Source organism: Podarcis pityusensis (genome assembly GCF_964106645.2).
Source record: "Podarcis pityusensis genome assembly, chromosome: 17".
NCBI classification, from domain to species: Eukaryota; Metazoa; Chordata; class Lepidosauria; order Squamata; family Lacertidae; genus Podarcis; species Podarcis pityusensis.
In genome coordinates, this window is record NC_138042.1 from 32084817 (window position 1) to 32105533 (window position 20717).

General features: G+C 44.2%; 1 protein-coding gene and 1 long non-coding RNA gene across 3 annotated transcripts in view; one reads left to right on the forward strand and one right to left on the reverse strand.

The window, feature by feature from the left end:
• Positions 1-20717, forward strand: part of LOC308466361 — a 110615-nt gene that overhangs the window by 56841 nt on the left and 33057 nt on the right. The window lies entirely within an intron of this gene.
• PIGG (phosphatidylinositol glycan anchor biosynthesis class G (EMM blood group)) overlaps positions 1-20717 on the reverse strand; it is a 60649-nt gene that overhangs the window by 34553 nt on the left and 5379 nt on the right. The window contains exons 3-10 of one of the 2 annotated variants that reach the window (XM_080986724.1): positions 15881-16090; positions 13624-13812; positions 12632-12776; positions 11339-11551; positions 10327-10544; positions 8706-8984; positions 4507-4961; positions 1430-1621 (exon numbers count right to left, since the gene is read on the reverse strand). In XM_080986724.1, coding sequence (XP_080842850.1) covers positions 1430-1621; positions 4507-4961; positions 8706-8984; positions 10327-10544; positions 11339-11551; positions 12632-12776; positions 13624-13812; positions 15881-16090 — 1901 coding nt within the window. Of the gene's footprint in view, positions 1-1429; positions 1622-4506; positions 4962-8705; positions 8985-10326; positions 10545-11334; positions 11552-12631; positions 12777-13623; positions 13813-15880; positions 16091-20717 lie in introns of those variants that run through there. The other variant, XM_080986725.1, reaches the window with a different exon arrangement.

The window sequence follows — 20717 nt, forward strand, 5'->3', positions numbered from 1 at the left end:
AGTGTATGTAACCCGAGATATATATATGTGTGTGTGTGTGTGTGTGTGTGTGTGTATAAAAAGCACTAGACAATTTTAAATGACAACAGTACAAAATGATTATAATATATCAACCCAGTTAAAGATGCATTTTAAAAAAAGAGCTGTTGTACTTCAGAAGCCTCAGATCACATGCCTCTAAACTGCTCTTCACACTGTAATGGTGATATTAAGCCATCAGCTTTAAGGGAGGAAGAGTCACACACGGAACCTGCAGCTTTGAAAGTTCAGCGGATTATGCTTCCGGCTTAGAAGCCCCCAAAGACATTTGTGAAAGGGCAGGTGGCTGCAACTAGGAAACGGAGAGATTTGCGGAACCTTGCTGTCAAATTGATCCCCAACTACCCCTCGCGTTGTCGTTTAACACTCAGCTGGTCGCCTGCAATGAGCCAAGCATGTATCCCCCAGCTGACTAGGTGCTTCCTCATCCCCACAGTGCATTATAGAATAACAGAATTGTAGAGTTGGAAGGGACATGATGTTTACTCCTTCCTTGTAACATGAAGCCATTTGTTCGAGTCCTACCCTCCAGAGCAGGAGAAAACAAACTTAGCTCCATCTTCCATGTGACAGCCCTTGAGATATCTGAAGATGGCTATCTCCTCTAATTATGAATTAAAATAATTCATTTATTATAATAATTATTTGAATTAATTGAATTATTTGAATAATTATTTGAATTATAATAATTCAAATTCTAATTTGAATTATGGTGCTGGAGGAGACTCTTGAGAGTCCCATGGAATGCAAGAAGATCAAACCTATCCATTCTTAAGGAAATCAGCCCTGAGTGCTCACTGGAAGGACAGATCGTGAAGCTGAGGCTCCAATACTTTGGCCACCTCATGAGAAGAGAAGACTCCCTGGAAAAGACCCTGATGTTGGGAAAGATGGAGGGCACAAGGAGAAGGGGACGACAGAGGATGAGATGGTTGGACAGTGTTCTCGAAGCTACCAGCATGAGTTTGACCAAACTGCGGGAGGCAGTGGAAGACAGGAGTGCCTGGCATGCTCTGGTCATGGGGTCACGAAGAGTCGGACACGACTAAACAACAACAACATCTCCTCTAAACATAACCAAGTTCCTCAACTACTGGTCATAAGGCTTGGTTTCCAGACCCTTGATCATCTTGGTTGTCCTCCTCTGCACACATTCCAGCTTGTCAATTTCCTTCTTAAATTGCGGTGCCCAGAACCGGACACAGTATTGCAGGTGTGGTCTGAGCAAGGCAGAACAGTCTTACAGAGGCTTCCCATTTTGCAATGGTCCCTGGCAACCTGCAGAAACTCTTAAGGCTCATGCCCAAACCAACACACCGCTCACTCGTATAACATTTCCTTTTAGACCTCGCAGTGTTAAGTACATTTACATAGCTGCTAATGAACTTACTTTGAAATATCTTTGCTGTCTCGTTGCCATGGAAATTCCACATTTCCAATGGCTGCCCGGTAACTGTACACTCCCAAGAGTCCAAGTGCCATTGCTATTTTTGAAACCAGAGAACATCTCCGCTGCACAAGAATAAAAATCATAACTAGAGATACAGATGCCACGAGAGAAAGTTCAGCTTTATGTTCAGAACTGCAAAAACAAGAATAATTTCAATTAGATCCATTTTAACAGATTCAGCTACTGCAAGTTCATTTTTTGAAACTGTTGATTGGTTGGACCTGTATTAAAGTTGTTTATTGGGAAGGAGGCTGAAGAGTTAACTAGTTTCAACCTAAAAACAGCAAATCTCATACCTTGATATATATACTTTTGTCTAAATTGCATATTACTTCATTTTGTCACACTGTTCCAGACACTTTTTATTATTAAAAAATGGAATTGCCTCTTGATTACAGCAGAGGAATTATCCCTATCCTAAACCTTAGATACAGATAGATACAGATATAGATAATTATAACTAGATATATTTGCCCCAGCCAGTGTAAATTATTGGGATTTATTGCCCCATTGGGGGTTTTCCCAACAAAAGGTAATCCAAGGAAGAATTACAGCACAAACCTAACCATGTCTACTCAGAAGTAAGCCCTACTAAATTCAATAGGGTTTACTCACAGGTAAGTGGGTTCAGGATTGCAGCCTTAATACATTTCTTCTGATATCACACACATGGATCTGCTTGGGGACAATTTTACTACCCTGAGAAAATTGGAATTGTGCTTGGGGTAGTCAAATGTTCCAAGCACCATTTGTAAAAGGGCTTTGCTTCCTCCCCCCTCCCCAATCTCTGCTCCAGCAAAAGAACACCTTTCTAGCCATTAGGGTTGCAAATATATTCTTCAAAGTGCAGTGCCAACACCTGGTGAAATTTCAGAAGTCACGAGTTCCAGCTCCTTGCCCCGCATCACAATTTGCGGAAGCAGAATATCCAACGCAAAAATAAATAAATTAAAATAGTATCAAGCACAGCGTTATGCAAAACTAGAGAAATCTCACAAACTTGCCTAATTTATACAAGCGACATAATTCGGCTTTTTTTTTTGCATCACAGAATTTGGATTGCCTTGGAGCAGAGTTTTCGCTGTATTTTTAGCACGGAGCACAGAGAACTATTTCTGCCATGGCATTCATTCTGGGTGCCTGGCACCTTCCTCCCCCCTACCTTATTTTTGCACATGAATATAACAAGGAAGTGTCATAGCTCAGTGATAGAACATCTCCCTGACGTTCAGAAGGTCCCAATCCTGGTGTCTCTAGGTAGGGCTGGGATAGACCTTGCCCAAAAACCTGGAGAGCCAGAGTGAGGTTGTGTAAACCAATGGTCGGACTCGGTATAAGGCAGCTTCACTGCAGATTTAGGGTGGGCTGCTACACAACGGCAGCTGACACTTAAGCCTTCATTTTTAGGCTTCCTTTAAAAATCTTATTTCACAGGCCAAGCGATTCTGTTGGAAAGAAGTTAAAGATCGGCAAGTTATCTCAGAAAGCATCATTTTCCCACCCAAGAGCAGGTAACTGTTTCCTAGATGGAAAAGGAAACTTTCTTTTTAAAAAGAAAGCAAGCAGATGCAAAGGAAGATTGTTCCATTCTTTTGCAAAGCATCAAATAGATACAACTGCACTGCTGGGGGCTGAACTAGATCAGGGTTTCTCAAACTTGGATCTCCAGTGGTTTTTGGACTACAACTCCCATCATCCCTAGCTAGTAGGACACATGATCAGGGATGGTGGGAATTGTAGTTCAAAAACAGCTGGTGATCCAAGTTTGGGAAATGCTGGCCTAGATGATCCTTTGGGTTGCTTTGAACTCTACAATTCTATGAATCTAACTACCAAGTAGAGCTAGAGCAGCTTCATGATTAAACAGTGAACCCGGAAGCCGCCAGTTCAAATCTGGCCTCTGTCGTGAACTCATTTAGTGGCCTTAAGTAATACACCGCCCTATTCAGGCTCAGCACCCCATTGGCTAACTGGAGATAGAAAGGCAAGTCATGGGGAAGACTAGCCTGGCCCAGAGTTTCTCAAATTTGGGGTCCTCAGCTGTTGTTGGACTAGCCGTTGCTAGGCCCTGAACTTCATCCACTCATTCATTCTAAAGCAGCCTTTCTCAACCTGTGGGTTCCCCAGATGTTGTTGAACTACAACTCCCATCACCCCTAGCTAGCAAGGCCAGAGCTCAGGGATGATGGGAGTGGTAGTCCAACAACATCTGGGGACCCACAGGTTGAGAACCGCTGTAGAGACTGGCATAGAGGCTGCTTTGACCATGAGCAGGCTGGCACCACCCTGGCCTAGGTTCCAGGATTTTCATAAGACGGCGCTTGTTATGATTGTGACGCCGGTGGTGAAGCTGTGCCATGATTTGTAGAACAAAAGCATTTCGAGTGGTCAGACAAAACCTGCAGCAATTTCCAAAGTGGTCTGTAGAGTGCGGGGTGGAGGGGTGGGATGAAGTAACAAAACGAAAGCATTTTGAGTGGTCAGAGCCAAAGTCTGTTGCTCCGTGGCTTCAGAGGTAAGGGAACCTCCAGCCATATTCCAAATGGTACACCCCATCTTTCTCCCTCCGCATTGTCATTAACCCAGAAAACAATGGGGTTGCCATCTTCCTCCCTGGAAGAGGGAAAATGCACAGAGGAAGAACATTCCACTGCCAAATATTCAAAAACTGCGTAACCTTTTCAGATGGCTGACCTACATTCCACTGTTTTGGAGGTTACCAAGAAAATATGAGGAAACCTTCCAAGGCATGGCATGAAACACAAACTATTACAAATACTAGCTAATAAAGCCGCAAGATCCATAAAGTATCAGCAGCTTGTGGCCCAAAAGAAAGACCTTTTGTTATGCTTCCCTAAATAATAATAATAATAATAATAATAATAATTTTATACCCTGCCTATCTGGTGGGATTTCCCCAGCCATTCTACAACTCCCTGCAGGTGAACTACCATGTGCAAGCCTTAATTCATCACCCATCCTGCCAAAAACAAATACAGAGCAATTCAAATACGCACCTTGTCAACCAGTGGCCGAAATCTGGCTTGTGAGCCCACTGAACCCCAGTCTGATTTAGCGAGCGAAGCAGACGGCAGCAAACGAGGACAACCCATGGAGTGGCCAACGCCATCCACTTCTCGGAGCCCCTTGTGCTCTCAGAGTTGGCAGCCTTGCCCGTTTTCGAGGCATCCTGCAGGTAGCCAGCATCATCCCTGTGGTGGTGGGCTCCTTTGACTTCTTCAGGGTTTGCTTTGGCTGAAGAGGGAAGCTGAAGATCGCAGTCTTTAGCCAAGAAATAGTGCCTGCAGGTCTCCTGGCAGAGGGCGAGGCAGAGGGTACTGACGAGGAAGTACCAAGTTTGGTGCTCCTCTTCAATGAAGCTGCTGGCGCCCAGACTTGACACATGGCCAACAGTGCCTGCCAGGATAAGCACGTCAAATTCAGACCAGCTGGAAGTAGCGGCAGCTGGATTCTGTGAAGAGGGGAGGGAGAAAAATGTGTTGGCGATATAATTTGGAAAGAATCCAACGCATCATTAGAGCCCGCCGGCATATAAAATTGCATGCATCGGCTTCTTCAACGACAACGGTATTTTTGTTACGTTTTATGTAATTCTCCTACATTCCTAGCCCAAAACAAGGTTAATTTCAGCGTAATTCAGAGTTGCTGTCAACATTCGGTTAATTGTGCCATTGAAACGGCTGCACGTTCTCTTTCAAGGAGTGCGCAAGGCTCCTCTCTGAATAACCGGCATTACCATGTAAAGTTCGCATTGTCTCTCTAGCCACGCGACTGAGTATGAAGTGCCTCGATGTGGAACTAAAAATAGAAAATCTTTTCGCAATCAGAAAATTCTAAAGGAGGTAAGTAGCGAGCCGTTTCTCTGATCTCTTTAAATCTACCCATTTTCCAGCGTGTTGCAATGCAAGGGAAAAAACCCAACCATCTACAGTTGTTCATCTAGCTTCGCAGCTGCAGCAAGAATAATATTGATCTGCTGGTTATTACATTGCTCATACTAAAGCTATGGGTTTATTTCCTAAGAAGCCGCCAGGCAAGGCTACCTCGGAAATGGCTATTTTATATGTTAATTGCTGCAGAGTAACCCGGTTTAAGGATAGCTCTTCAGAAATCCTTGAGTGCACTCTTTTTCAGCAAACTGAAAGTTCGCTTAGCTCAGTGTTTCTCAAATTTGGGACTCCAGTGGTTGTTGGACTACAACTTCTATCGTTCCTGACTAGCTAGGGATGATGGGAGTTGTAGTCCCAAGTTTGAGAAACACTGGCTTAGCTCTACAAAAAACAAAACGACTCTGGAAAAGTGCAGTCAAGTAAAATAAAGGGTTATCATCTGAACACTAGTAAGACATGCAGAGAGAAGTATATAAAAAATATCCAGCCATTCAGTTGACCAAAGTCATAGGCTTCAATGCTGTATGTTAGGCCTCTCAGACTTCACTGCCTAGGCAGTGCCTGAAAGGATCTTAATGTATATATGGGAAATAGAAAGACTAACTTGCTTATTCAGTTACTGCTCTAGTCTATGCATTCAATGTAATCAGTTTCGACTGCCGGAAGCTATCAGGAATAATAACTCTTTAACTACGGGTATATCAAAGTATATTTGCCACCTACGCTCAGACTTTGTCTATAGCAGCCTTCATCAAGCAGATGTTTTGGACCATTACTAGCCATCAGACCCAAGTTAGCATGGCTTTGCTGGCTGCGAGTGGTGATGGTTATAGTTCAAAACATCTGTGGGCACCGGGTTGATGAAGGCTGCTCTTTGGGCATACCACTTAAACTCTTTGAAGCCCTCCTTTTTAAAACTTAAAGCTCATAATTAAACATTAAGCATAATTATTTTTACTGGAGACCACCACCTCGAATCCCTCAGTTTGGGAGGGGGTAAATGGTTCCCACTTGTGGCAAGTCAGAAGAAGTCTGCTGAATTTCTATTGGCAGAGCACTGCACAGGGCAGGCAGGGCCAACGACACCAAAGGCTCAGTTTCCTTTTGCTGTCAGATAAGCCTTGCCAACTCAAGAGATGACAAACAATGCTCCTGCAGATGAACTAGGCAGCTGAGCTGGAAGGTAAGGTTTCAAACAGTTTCTACCCTGGACCCAAGTTGTTCAGAGCTTTGTAAATTAATACTAGGACCTTGAACATGACTCTGCAGTCAATGGGCAGCCAAATGCAGATGTTTTAACCGTTGTGTCATGTCGTTGGCCATGTGCCCCCCCCCCCTTCAGCAATCTGGCCATCAGATTCGCTACCAACTGGAGCTTCTAAGCTAGGCCCCCAGGGAGCGCATTGCAGTAATCCAGCCTTGTGGTTACCAACACATGGATTACAGTGATCAGCCAGAGCCAAATCAACCAATTCAATGTACGGTAAGGTGCTGATGGAAGTCCAAAAATATTGTATAAGAAATGAAGTTCTGTTGTATGATTGATAATCAATATGTTAAAATTAATAAAAATTATTATATATATAAAAATGCTTGTATGCCCTTTCTCCTACTCAATTTCCATACAGTGGTACCTCTAGTTGCGGACTTAATCCATTTCGGGGTGCCATTTGCACCCCGAAAAGTCTGCAACTAGAGCGTCTCTTCTGCGCATGTGCGCAGCGCAATTGAGCGCTTCTGTGCGTGCACCAAGCACGCAGATTGCTTCTGCACATGCGTGGGCAGCGAACCCAGAAGTAAACACTTCCAGGTTTGCCACGTTCGTAAGCTGAAAGTCCGTAACAAGAGCAGAACGCAACACGAGGTATGACTATATTAACAAAACCTCAATGTTAAGATTCTGAAGGAGTGCACAAGGTTAACCTACAAGTCAAGAGAAGTTACCACTCGCTGTTAACCTAAAGGTAATCTTTAATGCTTTCTTTTCAATCTCTCATACAGCGACACCACCGGAACCAAAGTAGCTTTAAAAGGTTTGCTCATAAACTCACAGCTGTACTGATTTTGGTGCTCACCAATTCCATCATCATCACCCGTTCCAAGCTAAGGTTCCCCATAGCTTGCACACTTCTGCCCATGTAGATAAACTGGTCAAAAAAAGGGGTTTGAGTCAAAGGGAGGGGCTTAATTTCCTTCCCCTTTTTCTGTGCTAGTTTTCGCCCGTCACAATTTTATGCCACTTTTATACAAAACTACTGTATTCCCAGAGCACTTTTGCAAGAAACTGCATGTTAAAAAGCAGTTAAACTGAAATCTATAGACATGACTTCAAAACTAGGGTTTTCATTACCGCTCCGGTATAAAAATCGGATAACATGGATTACTGGGAGAAGCAGCTTTCATGCAGCGATTTTCAAAGACTAAAAGATGCCTGGTGAAGCTTTGCAGAAGAGCCGAGCCAGCAGCTCCACCACCACTAATCTCCCTGAACTCTGCTCTTAGGCACTGGTAATTTAGTCATTATAACTGAGAGCAGCTTACCTTTCAGGCAGCAATATCACCACTGTGGCAAATCGATGTTCGCAATTCGCCACGCTAAGATCATTTGTAACAGCCTTGGACTGCAAGACCTCACCAACCTAGCATGTTGAGGAGTAGGTGGGTTTAAAAAAATAAAATTAAACAGGCAATGGAAAAGCAAAGAAGTGGGAGTCGTTTAATGTCCAGTTCCAGCCTGGGGGTGGTCTGGAGAGAGAGACCCTCGTATTTGGAATTCCAGGGCACTATGCAACTAACTCTATAGCAGTACGAATACAGTAACAACACCAATGCAATTGTTAGCACGCTTTCTACAAGCTAAAATGCCTGGGACAAAAATCAACGCTGTTGCTTAGCATGGAAAAGATTGTGACGTAGGTGCCAGGTCAGTCTCATTAAGGAGAACATTGTGGGCTCGTCTGCCTATCAGGGGCTACCGACAGGCAGAAGTGGTGGTGCTGAACATAAATTTGCAGCATGCAGCTGCACGATGTATGCTTTTCCTTGCAAAGGTTTAAAGCAGTGTTCCCCAAACTTGGGTACCCAGCTGTTTTTGGACTACAACCCCATCATCCCTCGCTAGCAAGACGACCAGTGGTCAAGGACGATGGGAATTGTAGTCCGAAAAAAGCTGGAGACCCGTGTTTGGGAAACACTGGTTTAAGTTACCATGTGACAGGTGTAGTGGTTTTCCGAAGCAACGAGGCACAAGAAAAGTACAGATTCACATTCCCCGGCAGCTTAAATTACATTCCTGTATCTATTACCTTTGCCATTTGTTTGGGGTTCACAAACACCTTTTCCAGAGCAGAGAGAATGACGCAGAGAAGCCCGGAAATCAGCATGATCACTCCAATGGCTGTCAGCCAGGAGATGCTGCAGAAATAGCACGAGCTCTCCGTCGAAGTGCACACGACCACATGAACCGCACAGAGCATCAGGCATGTCAGGTAGAACAGCAGAGAGCACAATGGGGAGAGGGGCACTTCCAGTTCCGCCCTGCTGCTTAGAGCTTTTGCAGTACTCAAGAGTAGCAGCACCAGCACCTAGGAGGAGAAAACAAGCAAGAACATCCCATGAGAATCTAGAACTCAAAACTGGTGAAAGGAGCAGTTTTTTGGTTTTTTTGACCATTACGTTTCCATCCTGCCTTTCCTCCAATGGCCTCAAGGGGGCGTACCTGGTCCTCCCCACTGCACACCTCCATTTTGTCCTTTCAACAACCCTGTGAGCTGGGCTAGGCTGAGAGATGGTGACTGGCTCAAGGTCACCCAGTGGCCATGGCTGAGTGGGGATTTGAACTCGGGTCTACAATGTCTTAGCCCAACACTCTCGTGCCCCTATACCACTCTGGCTCTTTTTTATATTTAGTTAGGGTCCTGCATTATTTCACATTATGCGTGGCGCAAGGGACAGACCAGACCGGCTGACTTCTCAAACTACCTGAGCAAGACAGCGTTTCTCTGCATCTACTGCTCGTGAGCATTTTGGGAGCAAAGGCAAGACTTGCTCTTACAGCGTTTGAGCCGCAGACTCTATGGCCAGGATCCGACAGGAAAAACACACACACAAAATATTTTCCCACGCTCATAAGAGTTTCAGGCTTGGGTCTCTCAAATAGCAGCCCCTTCCCAATGCCATGTAGGAAAACAAAACTGAGGAAACTGAGGAGAAAGTCTGCAATCCAGCATGAGGCGTCTTGCACGTACAAGGTTTTCGACGCAAATATAGGCAGCGTGGATCAAGATAGTGAAGCTTTTGCTACTATCAGAAAAACAGTATTTTTATAAAGGTAAAGGGACCCCTGACCATTAGGTCCAGTCGTGACCAACTCTGGGGTTGCGGCGCTCATCTCGCTTTATTGGTCGAGGGAGCCGGTGTACAGCTTCCGGGTCATGTGGACAGCATGACTAAGCCGCTTCTGGCGAACCAGAGCAGTGCACGGAAATGCCATTTACCTTCTCACCTATTTATCTACTTGCACTTGACGTGCTTTCGAACTGCTAGGTTGGCAGGAGCAGGGACCGAGCAACAGGAGCTCACCTCGTCACGGGGATTCGACCTTCTGATCGGCAAGTCCCAGGCTCTGTGGTTTAACCCACAGTGCCACCCGCGTCCCAGTATTTTTATACTGCCCATATGAAAACCCGAGACAACACATGTAAGGTGCAAGGCCAGGTCAGCAACTTCTGAAGGAAGATCCCCTGCTCATGGCCGATATGTTGCCACCTAAATTTGAGTTAAGAGGCTGGTGCTGTGTCAGCTTGTTTTAGAGCATGAAAGAAGTACTTTCTAAGTAGGTTAACCACCCAACTTGAAAAAGAGAGAGTGTAAGTGACTTATTGACTGAACTGAAAATTTTGATGGCCTCAGTACACGCAACTGTACCTCCAGAACAATGATGGTTCCCACTATCATTGAATACGTGTCATATTGCGCCACTTGCTTGCTCAAGGAAGAGCTCAGGACCCTGATGGCCTCTAAATACTGCCTGAGAACTTTTTTGCCAAGGTTTCTGAGGACTTCCGAGGTATTCCCTTCCAAATACAGCTTGATCCAACTTCCGTGGGATTTTTCCGCCATCTTAAACTGCTGGAATCCAGGATCTAGTCACAAGAGACATTAAAGCAGACGGAAAGTTATTCGAGGGATCTGCAGAAAGGATTCTTCTTACTTGCATCGAGACATAAAGGTCTGCGATGGTTCCCTCGCAACCACTGAGTTGCAAACTCCCTTTTAAAAACAGAATCCGAAACACAGTTTGCAAAGAAACCCAAGTAAGTGTTTATGAGCACATGTCCACTTTAAACCACAGTTAAAGCTAACTACTCATTTGTTTTATACACTGTTTAAACTAAATTAAAATAAATAAGGGAGAAGAGCTGCCATTTCCCTCCGCAGGCAGGATTTAAATGAGAAAATTTAAATGCCTCAGCCTGATGTCCGCACTGTAGCAGAAACTGACCAACGGCAGGTTCTGCCTTAAGAGGAGGGAACCATCCCTGACTATTGAGTCACAAGAACAAGAGTTGCTTTTGATCCTGTCTCTCTCCTGTCATGCTACAAAAATCGTATTTCAATCCCCTAACAATCAGAATACAGTGGTACCTCAGGTTACATACGCTTCAGGTTACAGACTCTGCTAACCCAGAAATATTACCTCGGGTTAAGAACTTTGCTTCAGGATGAGAACAGAAATCACATGGTGGCAGCAGGAGGCCCCATTAGCTAAAGTGGTGCTTCAGGTTAAGAACAGTTTCAGGTTAAGAACAGGCCTCCAGAACGAATTAAGTTCTTAACCCGAGGTACCACTATATTGTTATTTCTTCAAAGCGGGTTTCCTGTGGGTTAAGAACGTTTCGACAGCTATCATAAAAAGCACAGACATCAACTTACTTGCCTTTTTCATAGGTAGCCATGTTCTCCTGGAGGAGTCTGCTAAGCTGGAACCCATTTAAATGCAAGTACCGCAGCTGTTCTCTCACCGTCTTCTGCTGCACGACAGGCAACAAAAGCTGCCCGACGCTGTTCCTTGAGATGGGCAAGCCAAGGCCTATGGCCAGCGTGACGGCTAGGTCAGTCTGCTGAACAAGCTCTGGAGGTTTCAGGAGACCTGAGAGGAGAAAGACGCCAGCTAAGACTTCCCCGGTTTGCCTTCCCAAAAATATGATAAATGCAAAGAGGTATTTGCTACACAATCATGTTCCTTCTGATCACAGAATTGTAGAGTTGGAAGGGACCCTGAGGATCATCTAGTCCAACCCCCTGCAATGCAGGAATATGCAGCCAGCCCATAAGGGGACTGAACCTGCAACCTTGGCATTATCAGCGCCACGTTTTAACCAAAACAGATCAAGATTCTCCCCATTATTACCTTCCTAAGAGAGTAAAGTGCTGGAGCCGTTCATAGCTGTAATAATAATAGTAAGAGGAGGAGGAGTAGTAATAATAATAATAATAATAATAATAATAATAATAATATGACACCCTCCTCTAACCTGGTGCCCTGCAGATACTTTAATCACTACACCCAGAAGTTTGATACCTAAGGCTGAGGGGAGTGGTAGTCCGGGGGGAAAAGAAAAGAAAAAGCCAACAGTGGGAAGGGTGATTCCTGACATTTTAAATTTATTATTATTTTGACAAAATAATAAGCATAAATAAATGAGAACAAAAATGTGCACCCCAGCACCAAGGCCATTCCAGTGTAACTATCCAACCTCCCAAAATTTCAACACCTCTTGCGATGGTTTGACGCCTTTCCATTTTAACAGTACAAATTCTACAAATACCTTCCCTATCTCCTCAAAATCATTTCTCCTACATATTCCTTGTCTTACCTTAATGGCACATGTTAATTGATCATTAATAGCTATATACCACAGTTCTTAGTACCATTCTTCCATTTTATATTCACCTTGCCCCTTCCACTTCCTAGCTATAATAATTTGTGCAGCTGTCCTGACGTTATTAATGCTAGGGCTACCACAGACCTGAGACATTTTTAACTCTCTCTTTTTTCTGAAATAAGACTGTCTGTCTACCAGGACACATTAAGCACGCCTTTCTAAAGTTGCGTCATTTCACAAGCATTTCGCAAGGGAGCAGCTACTCCTCTGCGGCACATTTTAATAAAAGCAGCTGGATCTCTTTACAGAAATAACAGCACCGGCAAGAGGAATCCAGCCCTTACCCCCGGCCCTGTCGAAAGCAGAGCTGACGAAAAGCAAGGGCGTTCGCACTTCACCCTCCGAGGATCCCCCGTGGCTCCCCGTTTCGGACATCCCATGATCGCCACACACAACAAGCAGGTGGGGTGAAGTCACCTCTCCCTCCTCCTGCAAAGGAAGGAAATTGCAAAGGGCTTAGTGGGGCGATTGACATTCTCCATTAACCATTTCGTTTCCTTAACTCGCAACATCTAAGCTCAGAAAGCACAGGCGGTCGTAGTCAAAACCGTTTGAGCAGGAACAGGGCACCTGTACAGAGAGTCCCCCAACACATTGGGGATTGAGGGAGGATGGAATAATTTCCAGGTCAGGTGGCATTCTCAGATTTGAACCCCGGCATCACTTTTTCAAGTAACTAAGCCACAAACTGTTTTTTTTTTCCTTTTTACACACACCCTGGTAAAAGTTGGCAGTTGGTCCTTTTCCCTTATGGAGCTTTAAGGTCATTCAACACATTTCACTGAAAAAAGGTGCAATCTGAGTACCACAGTTGTGTGTATTACACACAGGTGCCCTTGCGAGAGAGCTGCCATCGGATGTAGCTTCGTGTTGAGTTGTCAGGTGGGTGGCAAACATGGATTTGCCTTTGCATAACGCCTGAAATAGTCATGAATGCCTGAAAACAGCCTTTGCATAATGCCTGAAATTGTGCCACATGCATTGATGACATTTTTCATTGTTATGATTACTCGTATCCTTAGCACATTGGCCAAGATTTTCAAGGGCATCAGGTTAACTTGCCCCAAACCTCAAAGGCGACAGCACCACGAAGGCAGTAAACCTATGTACATTTGCCTGAGAATAAGCCTCACTACATATTGTGGGACTTTCTTGCAAGTAAGCATGCATTGGGACAGGCTGACAAGTGTATAAATGACATTGGATAGAAACCTAAGGCTTCATATGCTGTTCCTACTCTCATGATCAAATTTACATCAATATATATGCATGTCACCTTGGAGAGGAGAGAAGTATGAATCTTCTTGATGATGTTATCCATTTCAGAAAGCTTTGGCCCTATTAAAGGACTGTGCGGTCCACTCAGATGACCAATATGGTCCAGCCCCAAGTAGTGAAGGATGAGCAAATCCCAGTCTTCTCTTTTCATCACATTATCCAAGTGTCTGGTAACATTATCATCAACCTTAAGAGGGAAAGGAAAAGCAAAGGCCGGTTGAAACTCCTACGCCATCTTAATTTTTCAAGCTTGCAGTTTATACAGTCTGCAGAATCCAAGGGGAAAAGCTGTTCCTGGACTCTTATTACACTGCAATGATTCCGATCATTTCCTACACAAGAGGGGAAATTGCACACTAAAGGGAGAAGTCAAGGCTGAATGTCTCTCACAGACACGCTCATTTTCTACATACAATGAGCTGTTTTCAACTAGGGAGCGTTCAAACATGATGCCCCTCTCCTCTGGAGTGTTGGAGTCCAAGAAACACTATAGAACAGTGTTTCCCAAACTTGGGTTGCCTGCTGTTTTTGGACTACAACTCCCATCATCCCTAGCTAGCGAGACCAATAATCAGGGATGATGGGAATTGTAGTCCAAAAAAAACCATCTGGAAACCCAAGTTTGGGAAACACTGGTATAGAAGGATCTTTAGGCAGATGGCCAGTTAATAAGAATTAAGTAACCATGTGGACCTAACTGAATTTCTAAGCCTCTAAGCACAGCATATTGCAGGTTAACTGGTTCTCTGAATCAGAGCACACTCAGCCGCAATCCACAAGACCAGGCTGCCAATCCTCATGCTACCAAAGCAGTGGCAGAAGTTTTAAACTCCTACAACAGACGCAGAGACTATACCTTTCAAAACATTGTTTTAATAATAATAATAATAATAATGTCAAGTGCATCAACTTGGGAAGAGCCAGAGATCATGGCACGGTTTTCACAGAGGGAACTCAATCTTTGGCATCTCCAGTTAGAAGGCTCTTGTAAAAACCCTTCCAGGAACAGTTGAAAAAGCTAGGCTCTCCCCATTGGCTCAGCTAGGACAAAGCGCCATTTTGTTTCTTCCCTGCCAGAACCATCTCTTGAAGAGACTTCTCTGCCTGGTCATTAACATAACCGTATGAAAAAGGCAATATTCAAGTAAGTTATTTTCCTCTTCTCCCTAGCTTCCTTGTATCTCATGTATCCGTTGTTTTAAAATAAATAAATAAATAGTATTGAGTTCTTTGGTAGAAAAGGCAACATATAAAACATAGTAAATACAAAATTAAAAGGGACCGGAAAGAGCCCTGCCTGAAGTTCTAGAGAACCGTTCCAAGTGGACCAGTTGTAAAAAAGGTAACGGTAAAGGACCCCTGACAGTTAAGTCCAGTCGCAGACGACTCTGGGGTTGCGGCGCTCACCTCGCTTTAGAGGCCGAGGGAGCCGGCGTTTGTCTGCAGACAGTTTTTCCGGCTCATGTGGCCAGCATGACTAAGCCACTTCTGGCGAACCAGAGCAGTGCACAGAAACACCATTTACCTTCCCGCCGGAACGGTACCCATTTATCTATTTCCACTTTTGGCGTGCTTTCGAACTGCTAGGTTGGCAGGAGCTGGGGCAGAGCAACGGGAGCTCACCCCGCTGTGGGGATTCAAACCGCCAACCTTCTGATCAGCAAGCCCAAGAGGCTCAGTGGTTTAGACCACAGCGCCACCCGCGTCCTTTTGGACCAGTTGTACTTGCTGCAAACAGCAATTCCAAAGCCTTCAAGGGTTTGTGCAGGCCAGGGCAGGGCTGAGGAATCAGTGGTCCTCAAGATGATGTTAAACTCCAACCACCATCAGCTGCCGCCAATGCTCAGCAATGATGGGAGTTGGAGTTTGGAATCTTCTGGAGGGCTACAAGCTCTCCATTCCTGAGCTAAAGTAAGGAATGCCATCCTGCCATTTTGTGACAACAACATATGGAGCTTTTAGTAGTTCGTCACAATGGGAAGGCAGGGCCTGTCAATTATTTGACTGCCTCCAATTGCAAAAGAAACCACCAAAAACAACAACGCAGACATGAAAAACATACCCATTTTAGAAATGTGGCAACTAAAACATGCTTTAGAATATCACAGATCAATCCAGCTTTTTTTACTAGGAGCTAATACACAGATCTTTAAGAACACATAGGCAAAAATAAATCAAATTTTCACACAGTAATCATTTGCACACAAACCTAACAATGCAATTTCTTACATCACTGTGCCGGAGCATTTTCTTACCTCAGTATAGTCCGAGACAAAAAAAGATGTTGTTCCATCATATTCCACAAACTGCTTTGGAAATAATCGGACCCAAGTATCATCACCATAGAAGATTATCCTTTTCCCAGCTGCTTTGGCCTGCTGTATCAAGTTGTCTTCCAGCAAGGCTGGAGAATTGAGATTCATTATGACATCGATGAAACCCGGGATGCTCCCCGTTGTCAGTGCCTGCAAACAGATGCCCCAAAAGCAGAGGGGAAAACATCTTGATATGGTTTGAGAAAAGGACGAGACTGCCTTAGGACAAGGGTACATGGACAGGAAAAAATGTTATTACAATCATCTGTAACAGGCTTGATGAACCAACTCTGAGACACTTAAAAAAAAAAAAAAAAACCCAGAGAGAACACATCTACACAACTGCCAAGGAAGTCTCTGTTAGATATGTACACAAGGCTAGCCAATGTGGCATCCTCCAATTGTTGCTGGATTCCTCCCTCCCATCACCCCACAGTCAGCATGGCCGAGGTTCAAGGGTGATGGGAATCTTAGCCTAGCATTATGTGCAAACCCAGAAACAACGGGTTCATTATTCAGTTGTAAGCCAGGATTCCCAGTTCACACACAATGCAAAGCTGAGATTATTTATAACATTTTCCTTCAGTCCATAGTCCAAATTAACCAGAGGAACAGAGCTTTTCAATGGCATTCTCACTAACCAGTTGAGAGGGGTTTTCAATTAATTTGCTAAAATGAACTGAGCCTGTTGGATCAACTGAGTTTTGGCCACATAATCACCTATAGTTAATGTTACTCTTTGTTTATATGTGGTGTTTTGGCCACAAAGGCCCCAGGTTGCTCAAATGGGTTGGCTCAAATAATACAACTAAAAAAAAAATTAAGAAAAGAACATCTTGACATTTTTAAAAATGTGAGAGAAACCAAATGTCATCAAGTCTCATCTGTCTTGTTGTTGTTGTTGTTTAGTCGTTTAGTCGTGTCCGACACTTCGTGACCCCATGGACCAGAGCACGCCAGGCACTCCTGTCTTCCACTGCTTCCCGCAGTTTGGTCAAACTCATGCTGGTAGCTTCGAGAACACTATCCAACAATCTCGTCCTCTGTCGTCCCCTTCTCCTTGTGCCCTCCATCTTTCCCAACATCAGGGTCTTTTCCAAGGGGTCTTCTCTTCTCATGAGGTGGCCAAAGTATTGGAGCCTCAGCTTCAGGATCTGTCCTTCCGGTGAGCACTCAGGGCTGATTTCCTTAAGAATGGATCGGTTTGATCTTCTTGCAGTCCATGGGACTCTCAAGAGTCTCCTCCAGCACCATAATTCAAAAGCATCAATTCTTCGGCGATCAGCCTTCTTTATGGTCCAGCTCTCACTTCCATACATCACTGCTGGGAAAACCATGGCTTTAACTATATGGACCTTTGTTGGCAAGGTGATGTCTCTGCTTTTTAAGATGCTGTCTAGGTTTGTCATCGCTTTTCTCCCTAGAAGCAGGCGTCTTTTAATTTTGTGACTGCTGTCACCATCTGCAGTGATCATGGAGCCCAAGAAAGTAAAATCTCCCAATGGGGGCTAGCACCCTACAACTCCGCTCTAGTTGCTCCCGTCACTTTATGACCCTCCGTATGCGTGGAGACAGTGGAAGCGAGGACCAAAGGCAAGACTCTCCCTAGGACTGGCATAGCCCCTTCTGCCTCTTAGACTCCCTGAATCTCTCCTCCCACCTCCTTTCCCCTTGTCTCTGGGTGCCCAGTCTCTTCCCCTTGTCTCTCCTTGGCACCTTCCTCACGGGTTGCACAAAACCCCACATATCACTGGCCCCTTCCCCCAGATCATCATCCAGCTCCCCTGCCTCCTCTGCCTGCACATCCCTCCCCTCTCCTCAGACTTCTGCCCATCCCCAATATTGGACTTGGAAAGATTCCAGCTGTACAGCAAAAACAAGACAAGGAAAAGACACAACAAGCACCGAGTGCCGTTTCACAACACACAAAATTAAAAAGTTGATCAACTGCGCTGTAGCTGTTGTGCATCATTTACAGAATCCATTCACCAAAATTAAAAGAAACCGATACTTAAGACAAATTGTGATGACGGCCACTTTCCGAAGCAGACAATCAATCCTCACAGGCATCTATTTTGGGACAGAGATTGCAATGTCTTTTTTTGGAAACTTCACAGTAAGTTTTAAGGGCACAAGATGAATTAATTGCAACGGCTCATTAAGTTCTAATAACACAGTTCTTGATGTTGTCAGAGTATTTAATTAGAAACTCATTTAATATTAGTACTGAGGAATTATTATCCTGATGCACAAAATAGTATAGTCGTACCTTGGAAGTCGAACAGAATCCATTCCGGAAGTCTGTTTGACTTCCAAAGCGTTTGACTTCCAAATCGCGGCTTCTGGTTGGCTGCAGGAAGCTTCTGCAGCCAACTGGAAGCCCCATCGGACGTTCGGCTTCCTAAAGAATGTTCAAAAACCAGAACAGTCACTTCCGGGTTTCGATTGTTCAGGAGCCAAAACATTCAGGAACTAGGCTGTTTGAAAACCAAGGTACAACTGTAGTATGCATTCCTTGCTATAGAGATTCCTGAGAGTTGCATATTTTATTTTGTCTTTAGAATAGAAAAGTTCATTTTATTTTGCCCATTCCTACGTTTCTAACAGCTCAATAAGGCCCCCATCAAGGTCAATGTACTACTGAATTTGACTTTCAGTCTTTAAGCTGTAATTGGTTACAAAAATAGGTGGAAGACTTTCTCTAAATTATTTCTTAACAATTTCCAATTGTCTCCTTTACATTTTGTGTCTATATTTAATGTAAATTGCTTGTATGGTACAGTTTACACATCACCAACAGCCAAACTGTGGCTTACTGGGATTGCGCAAACCTGCAGGCTCCAAGACAGGAACTTGCAGTCCCTTTGCTCCTCCCTGGTCTTCTTCATTCCTGTGCCACACTGAGCCAACCAAAGACCAAACCTGGGCTGCTTCTTGCAGTTAGTGATGGGAAAGCTTAATTATGTCCCTGGGCTCAGTCAACACACTAAACACAGCCCAGAGTGGTGCGTGAGTAAAAAAAGACGAGGGGGGGAGCATTTCAAAATCTTTTGTGAGATTAAAAAGTAGCACAGGCAATTTTATATCTGAAGGAGTGCTACCTCCCCTACAGACCAGCCTGGGATTCAGACAATTGGAAGACAACCACATGGTGGTTTGAGGAGGAGCAGTGAACTCTTGAGGGGGGCTTCTCGGTGGTAGCCCCAAGAATGTAGAACTCCCTCCTCAAAGAGGTGCATTGGTCACCATGTTTCTACAGCTTCCATTGTTTGCTGAAGTTTTTATCCTGGTTTGGGAAAATGAAGAATTGGTTTTAGTATCCTCCCTCTATTGATTATTGATTTTAGAGCGATGGATTAGTACAGTGGTGCCCCGCAAGACGAATGCCTCGTAAGACGAAAAACTCGCTAGACGAAAGGGTTTTGCGTTTTTTGAGCTGCTTCGCAAGACGAATTTCCCTATGGTCTTGCTTCGCAAGACAAAAACGTCTTGCAAGTTTGTTTCCTTTCTCGTAAAACCGTTAATACCCGGGGTGCATTGCTTGAAGAGGTGCAGTTGCGACTTGACTTCGAGGAGCAACTCATAGCACACGGTGTGGTAGCCTTTTTTGAGGTTTTTGAAGACTTTGCTGATTTTTGAAGCTTTTCCAAAACTTCTTTTGCAGCCATTTGGTAAGTTAAACTTTTAAAACTTTTTTTGGGGTTTTTGGATTTTGGGTTGGGGTGTTTGGAATTCAAGGACTTGGTGTTGGGGAGGGGTTTGCAAGAATCTGGAAGCTTGTGTGGTTTTTTTCTGCATTTTTATGATTTTTTGTGACCATTGGGCCACTCTGCTGTTTTTTTAAAAAAAAATCCTGGGTTTGAATTTCTGTGTGGTGGGTGGCTGGGGGAACAGTTGAGGAGGGGTTTGCAAGAATCTGGGAGCTTGTGTGGGGTTTTTTTGAATTTTTATGATTTTTCTGTGACCATTGGGCCATGTTGTTTTTTTTAAAAAAAAAAATCTGGATTTGAATTTCTGTGTGGTGGGTGGCTGGGGGAACAGTTGAGGACGGGTTTGCAAGAATCTGGGAGCTTGTGTGGATTTTTTTTTTTGAATTTTTATGATTTTCTGTGACCATTGGGCCATGTTGTTGTTTTTTTAAAAAAAATGTTTTTCTGTCATGTTTAGAAACTTAATTTATTGTTCCTTCAATTTTTGAAATGCTCTTTACAGTATGTGTGACTTTAAAGAGCACTTAATAAACTCTTGTTGTACCAAATTTGGCTTTGTTTGGACTTTTTTTGACCATAGGAACGCATTAATTGAATTTCAATGCATTCCTATGGGATTTCGTGCTTCGCAAGACGAAAAACTCGCTAGACGAAAAAACTCGCGGAACGAATTAATTTCGTCTTGCGAGGCACCACTGTATGTTTTACTGTTGCTTCAATATGCTGAGGCCTACCTTGGGCACTTCTGACAAAGGACAGGAAGTTCAAGCAACAAACAAGAAGAGGTAGTGACACCAGCAATAATTCTCTTCTATACATTTAGCTCAGTTTATCACATCACCCAGCTGAAACTTCCCACGTGGTCGTGCTCCTAAGTGGGAGCCTGCCTTTTTATGTCTTATTTTGTGCAGGGTTTTATCCTTTTGGATGCAAACTAGAGATTTGAAGGTCTGTAAAAAAAAATGAGGAGGGGGGAAACTGGAGGGGAAACTGGGGGTGGGGTGGGGGTTCACATGGGCTTTCACATCTCCAGCCAACACCTGATAAAGGAGCCCTTGCCTCCTTAC